This window comes from Gilbertella persicaria (assembly GCF_025201335.1).
Source record: "Gilbertella persicaria strain CBS 190.32 chromosome Unknown B0P05scaffold_30, whole genome shotgun sequence".
NCBI lineage: Eukaryota > Fungi > Mucoromycota > Mucoromycetes > Mucorales > Choanephoraceae > Gilbertella > Gilbertella persicaria.
The window spans coordinates 180,734-198,364 of record NW_026251991.1 but is presented as its reverse complement, the minus strand read 5'-3'; the positions used below and the strand labels follow the sequence as shown (position 1 = coordinate 198,364).

The 17,631-nt window shown below is 37.0% G+C and overlaps 6 protein-coding genes across 6 annotated transcripts; 3 read left to right on the top strand and 3 right to left on the bottom strand.

Annotated features, from left to right (window-relative positions):
• Positions 1-171: 171 nt before the first annotated feature.
• B0P05DRAFT_549354 (uncharacterized protein) lies at positions 172-2,330 on the top strand (the record flags this gene model as incomplete). Its single annotated transcript, XM_051579125.1, has 3 exons — positions 172-1,174; positions 1,221-1,601; positions 1,721-2,330. Coding segments are annotated over exons 1-3 (1,604 nt in total), but the record flags the coding sequence as incomplete, so codon positions are not given.
• B0P05DRAFT_549352 (eukaryotic translation initiation factor 3 subunit J) lies at positions 2,331-3,393 on the bottom strand. The gene is made up of 4 exons (XM_051579124.1): positions 2,948-3,393; positions 2,795-2,900; positions 2,639-2,742; positions 2,331-2,593 (listed from the first exon to the last, which is right to left on the bottom strand). Exons 1-4 carry the CDS (start codon positions 3,215-3,217, stop codon positions 2,348-2,350), a joined length of 726 nt encoding a protein of 241 aa, XP_051433073.1. The 5' UTR covers positions 3,218-3,393; the 3' UTR covers positions 2,331-2,347.
• A 1-nt stretch (position 3,394) lies between these two features.
• On the top strand, positions 3,395-6,153 carry B0P05DRAFT_513379 (WD40-repeat-containing domain protein). The gene is made up of 5 exons (XM_051575653.1): positions 3,395-3,524; positions 3,575-3,722; positions 3,771-5,548; positions 5,593-5,920; positions 5,966-6,153. Exons 1-5 carry the CDS (start codon positions 3,487-3,489, stop codon positions 6,068-6,070), a joined length of 2,397 nt encoding a protein of 798 aa, XP_051433072.1. The 5' UTR covers positions 3,395-3,486; the 3' UTR covers positions 6,071-6,153.
• A 3,994-nt stretch (positions 6,154-10,147) lies between these two features.
• Positions 10,148-10,970, bottom strand: B0P05DRAFT_473787 (uncharacterized protein; the record flags this gene model as incomplete). The annotated part of the gene is made up of 2 exons (XM_051574752.1): positions 10,148-10,697; positions 10,747-10,970. 2 exons carry the CDS (start codon positions 10,968-10,970, stop codon positions 10,148-10,150), a joined length of 774 nt encoding a protein of 257 aa, XP_051433071.1.
• A 3,190-nt stretch (positions 10,971-14,160) lies between these two features.
• Positions 14,161-16,160, bottom strand: B0P05DRAFT_177182 (uncharacterized protein). Its single transcript, XM_051573152.1, has 3 exons — positions 15,586-16,160; positions 15,135-15,163; positions 14,161-15,073 (listed from the first exon to the last, which is right to left on the bottom strand). The coding sequence occupies exons 1-3, from the start codon at positions 15,768-15,770 to the stop codon at positions 14,487-14,489; spliced, it is 801 nt and encodes a 266-aa protein (XP_051433070.1). The 5' UTR covers positions 15,771-16,160; the 3' UTR covers positions 14,161-14,486.
• A 166-nt stretch (positions 16,161-16,326) lies between these two features.
• B0P05DRAFT_549341 (U6 snRNA-associated Sm-like protein LSm6) lies at positions 16,327-17,162 on the top strand. The gene is made up of 3 exons (XM_051579123.1): positions 16,327-16,558; positions 16,606-16,719; positions 16,768-17,162. The coding sequence occupies exons 1-3, from the start codon at positions 16,459-16,461 to the stop codon at positions 16,794-16,796; spliced, it is 243 nt and encodes an 80-aa protein (XP_051433069.1). The 5' UTR covers positions 16,327-16,458; the 3' UTR covers positions 16,797-17,162.
• The last annotated feature ends 469 nt before the right edge of the window (positions 17,163-17,631 follow it).

Here is a 17,631-nt window from a genome sequence, read left to right as displayed (position 1 = left end):
CTGTTTTTATGACTAGTTCCATCCCCTTAGAAAGTTATTCTAAAAATGCATCCAGTTAGAGAAATAACCTTTTTCTTTCGGTACATATTCCGGGAACTGTATTTCCCGAAGGCAAAACAAAAAACGTTGCTTCGTGTAACAATGTGTAAAACTGACTTTTTTGTTTGCTACAGTAAATCCGTGTTGAAATGAAGCCTCTTTTTTTAAAAAAAGGGTTAGGATTAATCATCGATTTAATTTCATTTAAATTACAAGACAATGGACCATATAAGTTAAGCATCTAAATATAATTAACAGCGTATAAAGAGCATGTAGATGTTCTTATATTTAAAGACAGGCTGTAAAAGGGAGTCTTCTTCTCCCTTTTTTCTCTCTCTCTTGTTCTTTTTCTTAACTTTACTTACATATTATTTGACATCAAAATATCAGGGGCAAGCTTTTAGAAAGGAATTACTACCAGTTTAAACAACAAAAGAAACAAAAAAAAAAAAGGAGCTTGTCAAAGTGAAGGCAAAACAGAGAGAGAGAGGGTGAGTGAGTGAAAAATAATAACTTGATGTGCAACAATAAAACTCGTGCATACTTGACTTTTCGTTATTTTTTTACTTTCTTTCCTTTTTTCTACTCTGTATATTCCAAATCTCAAAACATAAACCAAATGACTTTTTCACCTTTACAGCAACGAGACTCGGTTATTATACCACCTGATAATGAGCCGCCACGGTTCAGTGTCAACTCTAACCTTATGAACTATTCGATACCCAAGCATGATTCTAGTACATTACCACTTAAAAAGCCATTACTTCATAATAAACCTCCAAATAACGATAAACGAGAAATACAAAGAGGTGATTCAGATACACGCACACGACAATTAGAAGCACAGATAGAACAATTAACACTTCAAAATGTAAAGCTACAAAGAACCAATCGACTATTAAAAGTGGATACAGATAACTTAATTGAACAAAGAACAAGTCCACTGGAAAAGACAATACAAGAACTTACAATAGCTAATGTAAAACTACAGCGAGCTTCTCGGTTATTACAACAAGAATTAGACGAAAAAACCCAACAGCTCAATATGCTAAAGCAAAATCAAATCCTTCAAATGAAAAGTGTGGGCCCCGAGTATGAGTTTTTAGTACAGAACATAAATCTACTTCAGAGACAGGTTAGTAAGGTATGCATTGTGTGTATGTGCTCAACTTGTTTGTTAGATTGCAGGGCATCCAACTTGTGACGAGACATGTTGCTTTACAATGAAACCTATTGATCAATCCACTATGGTAATGACATTGCCTTCAAATGAAGGAGACGATGACGATGAAGAAGTTGAAGCACAGCATATTTGTCGACCTGTCATTCACTCGAAGATTTCACAAGGTTCTTATGCCATTGAGCTTGAAAACAAGATATGTCGATTAGAACAACTACTAGAGGAACTTGATCAAGAAAAAGAGCAGATTATAAGACAACATGGCTTAAAGGATAATGATGTCGAAACACTCAAGAAGGAACTTCGAATCAAGGACGAAATTGTATCACAGCTAGAGCAAGATTTCATGGGTTTAGAAGACCAGATAGAACACCTTCAAAAGGTATAGCATTTGTTTTTTTTTTTTTTTACCCTTTACATAAAAAAAAGAGCTCCCCTCCATTGTCCATATCAACATTACTGTATATTCATAATAAAAATCAATCCATCCTGTCTATCTAGGAACTGCAAGATCAAGCCATGTATCCTAACAGCGGTAACCCTCTTATCAACCGAATCTTGACACCACCACCTATGCATAACGACCCCAAAAGACAATCTCATTTGTTAATGGAATCAAAGCGTCGATCTTTAGCACTCAAAGATACAGATTTAATGGAACAAATACTTCGAGGTGACTTGGAAAGTTTTGACCAGCAACAAAGACACCATTTATATCAGCCTTCTGAAGGGGAGGAAGAGGAAGAGTCAGAAGAAGATGATGTAAACAACAGTAAAGCAACTTTATTAGAAAGATCAGTAAGATCTTCAAGCCCTACAGTAATGATCATAGAGGAAGAAAGAGTGACAAAGAATAAAGGTATTGACAATAATAATACGACTTCATGTTGCTTAACGTGTGACGGATTTTCGTGTACCTTTCCCTGCAAACACTCACTACATCACACCGACAGTAAAGCGGATGACCCATTTGCGCTATTTACGTGTGTTGCCATAGTTCTAGGAATTGCTTCTCAACTAGGCGTCACTGATGACTGGACTGTACCTATTACATTGGCTACTTTGGTTTCAAGCTTCTTATGGTCTGGAAACAAGCGCATACATAAATAAATGTTTGTATATTTTATTTTACATGAAATCATCAAAGTCATCATAAGTAGTTGAGTATTCTCTTGAAGAAGCAGGAGCAGGCTTAGCAGGTTGAGTCTTACCCTTTGTCTTTTTGTTGCTCTTGAGTGCTTCCTTTTGTTGACGTTGTTTATCATTAGCAAGAGCTGTCAAACTAGAAGCAGCTTTACGGACATCCATGTCTTTCATAGGTTGAGCAACATCTTTGGCAAATTGATCAAGAAACGTAGCGTAGTTGGGATGATCCTAGACAAATGTAAATAAAATGGCTTACCTACACATATGTTTTACCTTTTGTTGAAGAATCAAATCAGTCAATAATTTCTTGAATTCTTCAAAATCAGCGCGAGTTCTGGGCTTAACAGATTCAACAGGCTTAGCAGGCACTTTCTTGGCTACATAGGTTTGCATGAATACACTGGAACTATTCTGTTCGTTTTGACTTACGAGCATCAGCTTCAAGACCAGTAAATTCGGCCTTCTTGACACCGGCTTCTTGTTGGGCACGCTCAAAGCGCTCTTCTTCAGTTTCACCTTCCATGAAGCGACTAGCCTAAAAGATAGTGAGCATCTTTGTTTTACAAGCAACTCATATATTACCAAAGCAATCTTTTTTGCTTTTTGTTCCTTCAATAAAGCTTCTTTTTCAGCAATTTTTTGCTTCAAAGTTAAGTTTTTCTTGACAGGAGCCTTAGCAGCTTCAGTCTTCTTTTCTTCGGCCTTCTTTGGGACTTGTTCTTCTTCCTCTTCGGAGTCGTCCCAAGATTCCCTTACATTGTTTGTGTTGTCATCACTGTCTTCTTCGTCGTCCCAGGCCATTTTAGGCTTGCTGTTAACGACAACATCATTATCGAATTCTTCTTCTATCATCGATATCGTCAGCTTCCATGTTTGTGTATACTTTTTCGCGTATTCTCGTTACCCCAATCACTCATTGTATGTTTATATCAAAGTAAAAAAAAAAAAGGTCTTGTATATCTGATTGGCAGAATTTAGTGTAAGCAAAAAAAATAGTTGTGCTAACTAAGCCTCCATTGCCTCATTATAGTGCAAAGTGACGCGCTTTCCTCCTCGAAACCTGCGATCCTTTTTTTTTCCCTCTTGTGTGCATACACTCCTTGCTTTCTTAAGGTTTAAACATGACTGAAGACTCATCCAAATTACTGTTGAAGACTAGGTAATTTTAAAACATTAAAAAGTCGTTTGCGTGATGCTAACATTAAATAGCTTCAAATCGATCAAGACGATCGAGTCTATTTATACTGGTGGCAAAGTAGTTATTACAAAAGATGCCAAATATTTAATCAGTACACTCAATGAAGACATCATTGTCACTGAACTCGACACTGGCAAGCAAGTGTTTGAATTAGAAGGTGTATGTATGCAAGACATCATATCAGTATATATTGAATGTATTTGTTAGGATACCGAAATCATTACTACTATGGCTGTCAAGCCTGACAGTAAACACCTTGTCAGTGCTAGTCGTAGTCTATTCCTTCGTGTTTGGGATCTCGAAAAGGGAGAAAGCATCCGTACACTCAAAGCACACGAAGCACCCATCATTGTAATGGATATCGATCCTACTTCAACTTTAGTCGCCACAGGTTCTGCAGACGCCACAATCAAAGTATGGAATATTGACAAAGGCTTTTGTACACACAACTTAAAGGGACACGGTGGTGTTATTTCTGCTGTCAAGTTCCACAACTATCAAGGCAAATGGTACCTTGCCTCTGGTGCTGATGACTGTCAAATTCGTATCTGGGATCTTCAATCTCGTAGTTGTATTGCTGTATTACAAAGCCATGTCAGTGTCATTCGTGGCCTTGATTTCTCAGCAGACGGTAAATATTTAATTTCAGGCTCCCGTGATAAAGTAGTAAACGTATGGGACTGGCAAGCAAAGACACTAAGAGCAACCTATCCTATTTTTGAAACGATTGAAACTGTTGGATTCTTGGAAAAGAACGTTAAGTTGGCTGCCAAGTTTGGCAAGAACTGGCAAGATGCTGATATTTTTTACACTGCTGGTGATTCTGGTCTTATTAAGTTATGGGATCTTAAGAGTGGCAAATTAATCAAGGCCCAAGAACCTGAAAAGAACAGCAAGCATACTATTTCAGATGTAGTTTATATCGAGAAGACACAAACATTGGCAGCAGTGACCAACGACCAAAATATCTTGATGTATTCTTTAGAGAACAAACTAGAGCGTGTAAAGCAAATTGTTGGTTACAACGATGAAGTAGTGGATGTTGTCTATTTAGGTGAAAACGATACGCATTTAGCTGCTGCTACCAACAGTGCACAACTTCGAGTTTACAACGTGGAAACACAAGATTGTGATCTTTTGTATGGACATGACGATATGATTCTTTCTATTGACAGATCGAAAGACGGTTTATTGATTGCAACAGCATCAAAAGACAAAACAGCACGCTTGTGGAAGATAGACATGGCCAATCCAGATAAGTCCATGCGCTTCCAAGCTGCTGGTCTTTGTGTTGGTCATACAGAATCTGTTGGTGCTGTTGCCCTTTCCCGTAAATCTAATTCATTCATGATTACTGGTAGTCAAGACAGAACTATCAAATACTGGAATTTAAGAGATTTTGATCTTGAAGACCTCGATGAAGATTACAGACCCAAATCACTCTATACACATCAAGCACATGAAAAAGACATCAATACCATTTGCGTCGCACCTAATGATAAATTCTTTGCTACAGGTTCTCAAGACAAAACTGCTAAATTATGGAATGTGGATACTGGTGAATTAATAGGTACTATGAAAGGTCACAAGCGTGGTGTATGGAGCGCACAATTTTCCCCTGTTGATCAAGTCTTGGCCACTAGTTCTGGTGACAAGACAGTCAAGATCTGGAGTCTCAAGGACTTCACATGTCTTAAGACATTTGAAGGCCACACTAATTCTGTCTTGCGTGTCAATTTCTTGTCTGCTGGTATGCAATTAGTGTCAGCGGGTTCTGATGGCCTTGTTAAAGTATGGACTATCAAGACAAATGAATGTGCTTCTACGCTTGACAACCATACACAGAAAGTTTGGGCTTTATCTGTTCGTAAAGATGAAAAGTTTATTGTCTCTGCTGGTGCTGATTCTGTTATCAACTTCTGGGAAGATGTTACTTTGCAGGAACAAGAAGAAGATCTGAAGGAGAAAGAACAATTGATTATCAAGTAAATGTGTGCTTCATCTAGAAACTTTACTAATTGAACTCTAGGGAACAAGAATTACAAAACTTTATGCGTAAAAAAGATTATTTAAACGCTATCTTATTGGCATTGTCGTTAGAGCAACCATTCCGCTTATTAGGATTATTTAGAGAAGTGTATGAATCCAGACCTGAAGGAGACAAAAGCATTACTGGTTCTGAAAACATAGACATCATTCTTGCCGAATTATCACTAGAAAACACTGGCAAATTATTGACTTACGCAAGAGATTGGAACACAAATGCAAAGCATTCTGACATTGCACAGGTTGTGATCTATGCTATTCTTTCATCTCGTACATCAGAAGAATTGGTTGAGATTCCTACTGCAAAAGAGGTAAGCAAGAATGCATTTACATCAGAAAAACTAATTGTTACATAGTTGATTGATGGCTTATTACCCTATACTGATCGTCATTATCAACGTATTGATGATCTTATCACACAATCCTTCATTATTGATTATACACTTCAAGCACAAAAATAATCTCCATGTCATATTTCATCATGTACTGTATAATAGACTTAAACATTAGCAAGCAAGCTCTTGCGTTTCAAATTATTTGGCACATTAAACAGTTTGTGTCTTACTTGATTTAGAAAAACATCAAGCAACTATGTCATGTGAGGAGGAGTGAATGGATTTCAAAGGAATGATTGACACTGCAGAGGTTGGCTGTATCATTCTGTTGGAACTTGATTGAGCAAGAATCAATGTAGCCTATTGATATTTAGAGCTATGTTCTAATACATAATATATCTATCAAATTGAGCCATTACTAGCCAAAACATTCTGAAAATATCACCAAAGCATCTCTTTTGAGTTTCCTATGTATCAGTATACATGAACAGACATTTCTATGCAAAAAATAGATAGTGACAACATGTCCAAAATATCGTCAAATGCCCCTACTACCCCCCTGATTTTCACAATATTGGGATTTGATGGCGATAGAGCAATATTTTACTATGATTTGTATTAGTAGAAAATGCTTGTCTGAGGCTGCAGAATACACTGAAAGTATCAGATTTACAAAAGTCATATAAAAAGTGTATGCTAGAGCGCAAAGACGTTAAACACTTTTTTGAAAGATTGCTCAGAATCCAGATAGCTGACCTACAGTTCTTTTTTGCATCGTTAGATGCGCCTTGTTTATATCTGTAGATTTTGTTATTGCCATATTTTGGTAGCGTTTTTGAGCCGCGTATACTAAGGGTAATGGTCATAGTGAAGAGGCGGGTGCGATTGAGATAAAAGTAATAACAAACTGATACGGCATATCATAACTAAAATAATATAATATAATATAATATAAAACAAAATAAGCTATATAGCATTTACAGGTTTGAATGACGTTAATCCTCTTCAATGGTCTGACGAACTTTGGATCAGATGCATGCCAATATCGCTGTAGGTACAATTGGTGTTTTGTCAAAGATAAACCTCATGCGAGCAAGCCAAATTTGAGAGAGAGAGAGAGAGAGAGAGAGAGAGAGAGAGAGAGAGAGAGAGAGAGAGAGAGATAATGAGGATTCTATATGGTTTGATTCCTTTCCATTGGCAGTACCAGATGTGCGAGAAGTTCAGGGACAGAAGAGCCTCTTTGATATCACAGTTGGAGGTGGTAGGCTACAGGAACTCGAAGATGATTTCTTGCCATACCTTCTCTTTAGTTGGACAGTGAAAGAGTAGATGGTTAACTGAGTCATTTCTAGTCAAGCACAGCGGACAAAGAGGGGAATCAAAAACTCGAAGCATGAAAAAATGCAAAAATCTACAATGAGGAATACATCCCAAGATAAACCGGTATATCACATTACGTTGGACAGAGGTAAGTGACAGGGACCAAAAGAGTTTCCACTGCGCGTCTGCAGTATTTCTCAAGGCCAACGGAGGAACTACAGACGAGAGAACTGATAGACGAAATGCCTTAGCCAAAGCTTGGACATTGGCAATCAATTGATTATCCTGAAAACGAAGTTGCTTATCCAAGGTCACAAATAAGACCACCGAGTCCTCAAGTGGGGCAGGACTACAGACAGAACTCAAAAACGGTTGGAGCTTCAAATTTCCTGACACAAGACCTCTAAACAATATAGAAGGAGTACGCTTCCAATGAAGTAATGAAGGATCACGAGTATCTTTCCAGTGAACAAAGTTGAGTCTAGTATTAACTTGAAAGACATCTGATACCATTATTTTTTAAAACGGAGGGGAACAACGAAGGTCGCATAAGGATGAACGTAAAGCACAGCTTGCAAAAGTAGGATCATAGCGGTAGCAGTATAAAGACGAGCAGTAGCAAACGATCGAGGAAGGCAATCTACGGCGCGATAAAGCATATCAACAGTACCAATTCTTTGTTTTTTCAGCCTTTAAACGAGAAGAAGGAAATAATAATAAAATCTGATGATATTTACAGCTATTGATATTACGAATACGGAAGCTAAGCATATATGAGACAGGATGAGATTCAATAATATTTTGATCATGAATTAGCAAAGGGCGTAGCCAGCGAAAGTACAGAGCCGAGGCTTGAACCTAAATATCTATTACACCTAGTCCACCTGTTTCTTTTGGCAGAGTCCATACTTTCCAAGGAATAACAAGGAATATATTTTTGTACAAGAATTGAATGGCTAAAGATCTCAACTGTTGGAAATCAGTAAGCGTCAAAGGAGTAACCCGTAAGATACACCATATTTTTGACAAGTAGAGAATTCAAGACAGTAGCTCAGCCAATAACAGACAATGAACGTGCAGAGTGGATTTGGATTGCGGTCTTGAGCTTTGTTATCATAGAACCCATAAAATTGACTTGTTAAATACGACTTTGTATCAAGGGAAATCCCAAGTAGATCAAGGGTTCATCGTCTTCGACAGAGTGTAAATGTTTGATAGCCATTTGAAATAGAGAAGCTTCCCCCATTCCATGTATTTCTACCAGACACTGAGAAGGTTTCCACCTTATCATGGTTGGACTTTGCATTTGAGGCCTCACAATACTGAGACATATGCAATTGTAACCAAGCGAGGTCATTGGCGTCATGTACAAAAACCAAAGCATCATCAGAATAACATAGAAGCTTCGTCCGTTCAGTGCCCATTAAGTAGCCTTGATATTAACGATCGTAGAGTATTGAGAGCAAAAAAAAGTTCGAAGGCCAAATTATACAGTGTTGTGAGATGAAGAGAGAATAGATATAAAATAAGAGAAAAAGGTGAGAACACAGAGAAAGTCCGTTAGAACTTGTATAGGTTTTTATTTCTCCAAGAAAATGTTATCCTTCAATTGCTATAAAATGTTAAGGTATTTATACTTTTTCTTCTCGGTCAAAATATTGACTACGGATTGATTTGTTAGATCAGGAGCAATGAAGAGAAATGCCTTTAGAGGAAGTTGTCAGCTCAGCCAATAGTACATGATCTGACCTGAACTTGAATAAATTATTACATATTTGCCAAATGCCAATAACAATGTATTTGTCAGCTCTAACCGTCACTTTATGAGGGCCATTGATAATAACAGAGTTACTAGGTTCATATCTCTGACTATGAAGACGATGTAGTACTTCTAGTAGAATGGGTGAATGTCAGTGACTATAGATCCATTGCAATTGCCATAGATGTGATCTGGTCTTTTGCCATGATCATCATTTATTGATCTATGCATATGAACTCGTATATGTTCACAAAAGTCCTATAAAGCAAAATTCATGTTGTTTTCAAGTTCTTGCGTAAAAATATACTTCAAAAGTGCATAAGTATGTGTTACGAGAGTATGTACTTTAAGTACAAGAGATTTGAGACTTGGAATGTATCTCGTTTTCCGCTCAATGCCAGTAATAGAACTTTTAACTGTAGTTATCTTTAGAGGAGGTTCCATAAGGAAAAAAAGAAGAAAGAGTAAAGCTGGCAGCTTTTTATCTTTTTATTTAGAGTTTCAATCACTGATGTATTATTTTTATTTGAGGCCCTACAGATATTTGTCTATTTAATTGTGCGTATTTTATAATAATTGAAAATAACTCTGGCTTTTGTCCAGTACCTGAAGAATACAAACATGCTTTGCTCAGTAAAAAAAAAACAGCCTGAGTCACTAAAAGTATGATTTGACGTGTATTCAAATTTTTGTGTTCACCTCTCTGCTAATAATCATCCTGCATCGTTATTTAAAAGAGGAAGTAACTTTTAATTTCCTTTTTCGTTTTGTCCAAAAAAGGTAAGCTAAAAGTCAAAAGATTAATTTTGATTCGTCTAGAAGAAACTAACATCGTCTGATTTTAGTGTAAAAACTGTATAGATCACATTTGTCTTATTGGTACCAAAAAATGTTTCCTAATTGGCAATAGTAATAATTAAGCTCTTGGTTTATGAAAAAAGGCAGAGATCCTCATGAGTAGCTCATTACATCTTCAAGTGCTTGATTTATGCATATTCATTATTTTATAACACAAGTGTCACCATGAAAATCAGTTCATAAATCATTTACTTAAGAATATTTAGCAGGTCAAAGAATACTATTCATCTAAATAAAATACACTACTGGTACAATGGGCAAATCTATTGCTTGGTCTTGTAAGCAGAACCCTTGGTTTTGCCAATACATTCAGCAACACTGACAAACTTATAATTCTTCTTGCTCTTGATGTAAGAAATAACCCAGGGAACTAACTTATCAACAGTCTTCTTGTGAACGTCGTGTTGAAGAGAGATGTGGCCATGAGGCTTAGACTTGCTGTCAGCTTCAATGACATCCTTGTAGTTCTTTTGTTCGACTGAGAGGCTGGTCTCTGTGGAGTGGGCCCAATCTTGAGAATCAATATCCCACAAAATAACCTTGTAACCAAGCTTGCCGAGAGTAGAGAGGGTGTTGGAGTCATGAGCTCCCAAAGGAGGTCTCATATACAAGGGGTTCTTGCCAATAACAGAACGGAAGATTTTTTCGAGCTTTTGCATTTCAGTGGTGATAGCAGAAGCAGATTTGGAGCTAAGATCGACATGGCTGTAGGTGTGACTACCGAGTTGGTGACCTTGATCATAAACATGCTTAATGACTTGCTTGTAAGTCTTGGTACCAGCACTAGTCTGGACAGATTGCTTTTCAACATCGCTATAAAAAAATTAGTATTTATGTCAATTGTTATAGAGAGAATGCTTACACCCAGTTCTTGCCGTTCATGAAAAAGGTAGCAGTAACACCTTCTTTCTTAAGAGTATCGGCCAAAGCCCAAGTGTATTCGTAAGGTCCATCATCGAAAGTCAAGGCAATGGTGCCGGGAACAGAACAGGTGGTGATGACTTGAGCGGTGGCTCTCTTTTCGAGAGGGACAGCAGAAACAGCAGTAGCAGCTACAGCCAAAGTAAGAAGGAGTGTGGATTTCATTGAGTAGAATAAAAGAATATGGAAGAGATAATGACGAAAAAAAAAAGGGCTCACAATGATCTTTGTATTTATATGTTTTACAGGTTTTGGTTTGAGTAACATGCAAGTTTTTTGCTTTCCGTTTTCAGCTTTATTGTAACACGCGCAATGAAATCCAAACTGTAAGCGAGGATAATAGCGAGAATAACCTCCTTATTTTTCATTTAACGGACGATTCCGATAAATATGAACTAGACATGTAAAGAAACATTGCATCATTACAGCTGGAAGGCAACAGAACAGTCTCATAAATTATTTGCCTTTTCTCTCTCAATTCAAGCTTTTCGATAACCGCCTTTTTTTTGCCTACAAGCAATGATTTTCTCCTTGATAAATCCTCCCCTCCCCTCCTCACGGCAGTAATAATCAACTGCGACTTAATATTGTTTCAACCGCAATTAGAGGATAAGCAAAAGACTATTTTTAATTAACAAAGCTGACAAAGGTAACAAGTCAATGCACTTTTAGAGTAATAATAAACGTTTTTTTTTGCGCTGTCCCTGGTAAAGTAAAAGTGTATATTTCTTTATTAGGAATTCTCAAGCATCTCTGTGGTACGATAGAAGTCGTGTCGCCAAGCATAATTAAGACAGAAGATTTCTTGGTCTAATTCTGTTACACACGCAATGATAAATATAAACATTCACCATCAATTCTTGTTTTCATTTAACTCGTTGTAGTTTCTTAAATAAAGGCATTCAGCATAGAAATTCTTCTTTTCTTTTTCTGTATTCTACCTGTCGCCTGCAGCGGTAAAATGGCAATATGAAATAGAATGTGCAGAAAAAGAAACCCATTCACTCCTGATGCAAATCTATGGAAAAGTCAAGGCAACACATTTTTTGTTCAAAAGTGTGGCTTTGTATTTCGGCTCATCAATTCAATAATAGTGATATTAGAACAAAAGTTGCAAAGCATCCTCTTTCGATCTGTCAAAAAGAAGCTTCTATATGCAATAGGTACAATGGAAATTCTATACAGTCTATATGTTTATATGGACTTTAAAAACATGTGTGCTAGTTTTGAAACTATCCACTAATAATGTTTGATTTATTCAAATGCTCTTGATAAGATGTAACTGACGAAACAGTTTCATTTTGTTTGTACCTTTGAATTGTATACTGAAATAGACTCAAACATATTCAGTGAAATATTCATATTTTGTCTTTGTATTAATGCATTTCTTTCAGTTCAAAGCTACAAAGAAATAACATGGCTCTAAGCTCAAAATACTTAACAGAGAAAAACAAACATGTCACCAAGGATCTGGTAAACAAAACTCTTTTTTTTTTCAATGCTGTCAATGAAACATACAAAGTAACACTCTCAGAAGAACTCTCAGAAAATCAATACATGAATGAAACACTGAATTTAGTCTAATATCGACTTAAAGCGATTATTTTTAGACGACTTTGTGACAAGAAATGATGAAATTTTTAGCAAATTTTTCTTGTATTTTATTTGATATCCATTCTTTTAGTATAATCACAGATGTGATGAACATATACTGAGAGGGTATATACACAATTTGTCTCTTACCCATCACTTTGCACCAATACTTCATGAATTATGTCATTTTTCGAGTGGACGGGGCAGAAGGCTACAAATGATGGGAGATTACTTCCATCATGCAGGAAAGGCTTATGATAGCAGCAGACATCACATCTATGTTGTCAAGGCGTGGCCGCATTTGACTACTGGGCATTTAGGGTTTAGGCAATGAGAGTTACCGAAAGTGTTATAATTGAGGTGTCATATACTTGTTGGTAGTGATGGTGGCGGTTTTGTTTATGCCAATTGCTTCCTCTTCTATCATACCCCTTAGCAGTGCTCCCAACTCCTTTATCTTGATTGCCTATCCCTTTGACGAGTTGACATTGCTTGTTTCCTTTCAAAGAAAATATAGCTCATTTGATATCAAACGATCTTTGATAGTTCTTGTTTCACTACATCATGATAAAAGACATAGTAATTACCCAAGAGGCTTTAGTGACCAAATATATTCACTTGACTGTCACCCAAAGAATAATTGCTCTTAAGTAAAGCGCTTTTTGATAGTAATTCGATTATCAGACAAACCTGATAGATCTGTCATGAAAGATCACTAATGCACAAAAACGTTTAAGACATGAGTGTTTTTACATTCATTAAAATTTTTTCAAAATATGCAACAGACTTTGCATATATTAGATAGTGAAGAACTGCCTCCTTTCTATATCAATAAAGCATCCGAGGTCTAAAAATGATTATGCAAAAAACTCGCTTAAATACAAAGTCAAGTTAAATTTGTACTTTAAGCCAAGACTCATTTAAAAAATGTTTTCTAATCAATTATTACTTGTATTGCACGCTTTTTTTTTTTTTTTTTTTTTTTACAGTTATAGAGTAATCTCAATTATAACAGTTTCTCATCCAAGACTCGACAAATGCACTAACATGAGATATCTTTAGGTTTCCAAATTTGCTCAAAATCAACTTTTAACTTTTGATAACACAAAAAAAAAGAGTGTGTCTGTTTGTAATAATATTTAATAATTAAGCTTAATTAGCAGTTTAAATGGATACGATAAAAAAGAATTGAAAAAACATCTGATTTCTTGATTTAAACATGGCATAAGATTTACAGACATGTGCAAAAAGGTCGGTGTGATCATATTTAAGGAAATGAACGTCAGTTTCAATAAAGCCAAACAAATAAATGTCTCTAATGAAATTTCGCTACGGCAGCTTCTTTGTACACAACATACCTGAAAGATTTTTTTATCAGCTTATCACCAAATATTGCATTGATTTTTACAAATAGGTTCTTTCAAATAAATACAACTCTATTTCTGTTTGTAGGTAAACACTAACGTTAAAGAACTTGTAAGATCCGGAAAATTGTCTAGATGATAAACGATTGACTGCCAAATAAAAAGAAAAAACTCAGGACAACGGGAATTAAGCTATCATGAACACAAGTAACAAAAAAGAAAAGAAAAATCTCTTTCAATTCTTCCGACTATTTTGTTATGATTATTGTTTTTAGAACTGGCTTTACTTAGAATTTCGGGGAAATATGTCCCCACATATATAAAAGAATTCATTTGAAATCAACTTCTTTTCATCATTACATCTTTCTATATTTTTATATATTTATTTAAATGAAATCTCTTGCTCTTTTAGCTGTCACTGCTGCTTTGGCAACTGCTACTTGTAAGAAAACGAATTGAATCATTACCTGATCTAACCTATTTTTATTGTAGCTGCCAATGAAGTTGAAAACATCAAGGAATTTAATAGCATCAAGAAGATCTTTGGCGGCAAACAATCTGGTCAAGAAGGAAGGGCTCCTGTAGTTCAATTGCCTGAAATGAACACTGCTATTGCCTTGGATGATGCTATTTTCCCTATTGTTATTGATAACATCGAGATTCAAAACAAGCCTCCTGTTATTATTGCATTAACTACCACTCTTTTTGCTGCTCCTAGTGTGAGTCATTGGCATTTAATATACCATATACTTACTTTTTTTTGTAGGTCCTCCCCTTTGAAAACACGGGCCTCAGTGGCACGAACGAACAATTTGGTTCTGAAAATGAACTCATTGTCGGTGAACAAAAGGGTGGCAAAGAACTCAATGTCGGTGAACAAAAGGGTGGCAAAGAACTCAATGGCGGTAAACAAAAGGATGGCAAAGAACTCAATGGCGATAAACAAAAGGGTGGTAAAGAAGACCACGATGGCAAAAAACACTACGAGGGCAAAAAACACTACGAGGGCAAAGAACACCACGGTCGCAAAGAAGACTACGGTCGCAAAGAAGACTACAATGGCAAAAAACACTACGAGGGCAAAGAAGACTACGGTCGCAAAGAAGACTACGGTCGCAAAGAAGACTACGGTCGCAAAGAAGACTACGGTCGCAAAGAAGACTACGGTCGCAAAGAAGACTACGGTCGCAAAGAAGACTACGGTCGCAAAGAAGACTACGGTCGCAAAGAACACTACGGTGTCAAAGAACACTACGGTGATCGCAAGGGCGGTGAAAAATACTACGGTGATCGCAAGGGCGGTGAAAAATACTACGGTGATCGCAAGGGCGGTGAAAAATACTACGGTGATCGCAAGGGCGGTGAAAAATACTACGGTGATCGCAAGGGTGGTGAAGAACGCTACGGTGATCGCAAGGGCGGTGAAAAATACTACGGTGATCGCAAGGGTGGTGAAGAACGCTACGGTGATCGCAAGGGCGGTGAAAAATACTACGGTGATCGCAAGGGCGGTGAAGAACGCTACGGTGATCGCAAGGGCGGTGAAAAATACTACGGTGATCGCAAGGGTGGTGAAGAACGCTACGGTGATCGCAAGGGCGGTGAAAAATACTACGGTGATCGCAAGGGCGGTGAAGAACGCTACGGTGATCGCAAGGGCGGTGAAAAATACTACGGTGATCGCAAGGGTGGTGAAGAACGCTACGGTGATCGCAAGGGCGGTGAAAAATACTACGGTGATCGCAAGGGCGGTGAAGAACGCTACGGTGATCGCAAGGGCGATGAAAAATACTATGGTGGTAACCAAAAGGATGTCAAAGAACACTACGGTGATCGCAAGGAACACAATGGTGCTGAACGTTACAAGGGTCATGGTGAAGAAGGTTACAACCATTTCGGTGGTCACAAGCAATTCAAGCATGATGACAAAGAAGAAGACAAGGATGACGATCACAAGCACAAAAATAAGCACGATGATGATGAAGATGATGAAGATGATAAGAAGCATGGTGGCAAATCTGGTGACAACAAGTTTGGCAAGAAGAAGAATGGCAAGAACTTTCACGCTAACTCTCTTGAAGCCGAAGCTACTGCTGCCACCGAAGTAGGTGCTGCTCAAGCCACTTCTTTCCTCAGCTCAGTCTCTAGCCTTCTCTCTCCTGGCTCTTCTTCCGGCTCTTCTTCCGGTTCTGTTTCCGCTTCTTCTACTAGTGGTAGCCGTACATCTTCTATTGCCTCTAGAGTCAGCAGTGCTATTTCTTCCGCTACTGCTTCTTCTACTAGAACCTCCAGTGGTGCCGGAAATGTTCGTGTTGGTGGTACTCTTGTTGCTGCTGCTGCTGGTATTGCTGCCTACTTACTTCTCTAAGCAGGTTTATATATTTCCCAATCGTATACTCCAAAAAAAGAGACATTTTCATAGATCATCTACTTTTATTCTTTTTTTTTAACTTATTATTTAGAATAATTATTTATTTCTCAACAATCCATATATTTCAATTAAAAACCAAGTAGATATTTATATGTTGGAATGTCTTTAGTGTATGCATAATTTATATTTCACCTGTCATTAGTCAACTTGTAAACTACGAACTACTTTGAGTGACTGTTATGTGGGGGATTGCGAAAACAAAAAAAAACAAAAAAAAAACAATTCTCAACTTTTCATATTCTTAACTTGACAAACTGTAAATAGCATGGAAAACCAGTCCAGTTCAAGATCTCCAACAGACTTTTTGAGTACAGTATTGGGACAAACTGTCAGAGTGAAGTTGAACTCAGGAATAGACTATAAAGGTAGTTATTTAGAAAGAGTTTATCGATAAGGCTTATACGTTGGATAGGAACTTTGGCTTGTTTAGATGGTTATATGAATATTGCGTTGGAAAACACAAAGGAATATGTCGATGGTAGATTGAAGAATACGTATGGAGATACCTTTATCAGAGGAAACAATGGTATGTATAGCAAAAAGAAATACAAGCAACTCACGTGTATTGTATCAGTTTTATATATTAGTGCAGATAAATCATAAATTGTTTGTTTTTTACGCGACGATTGCTTTTTATAAGTGTGTTTATCAGTGTGGAAGATTTTTGTTATTTAGGAAAACGCTTTTAACAGGTGCGGGCAGTCTTCCTCTATCATTAGAAAGAGAAAGGCCTACGGAATTACATTTATTCTGTCCGCGTATATTAAAGCGAAGATTCATCATATTATTCCTTTCCTCCTTTTCTCCTTTTTTCCATAATAAAAACCTATATATGGCGTAAATATTCAGTTGTAGATTAGTACCCGTAGCAAACATGTATGAATATTATCACTGTTGAATATGCAATATCGATGTTAAACAGTAGACCGTATAATCATTTTAGTAATGAGTGCAATTCGCTTATTATTATTCAGTTATTCCGCCATTTTATTTTAACAAACACTACTATTTCACTTGCAAAGACTTACTACTGAATTGGGTCTAACGATTGCTAAATAATACCACTCATTTTCAATAGTAAATCCGGTGATACTTGTTTTCCCCGTTTCTTTCGTCCTTTTTCCTCTGAGACTTCTCGATTTTGGCTAGGAACTACGACTTTAAGTGACAATTGCCTTTTGAATGTTTTCAAAGACTTCTTTACTTTAAAAATTAAACCAGTCCACCTAGCAATTCCAAGTTTTGTGATTGCAATGTGATAATTAGGCGAGTGCCATAAACGGACCCGTATAGTTCTTGATATGATTCTAGACTGGCTCTGCAGAAGCAAAGCTTGTCGAATTGTCTAGTACTTGCAGTAAATATTCAACGTGATACGAACCCCAAGAAGCCATCCTTAAGTGTGGCTAAAAGCGTATTTTACTTCTCTTTCCGCTTT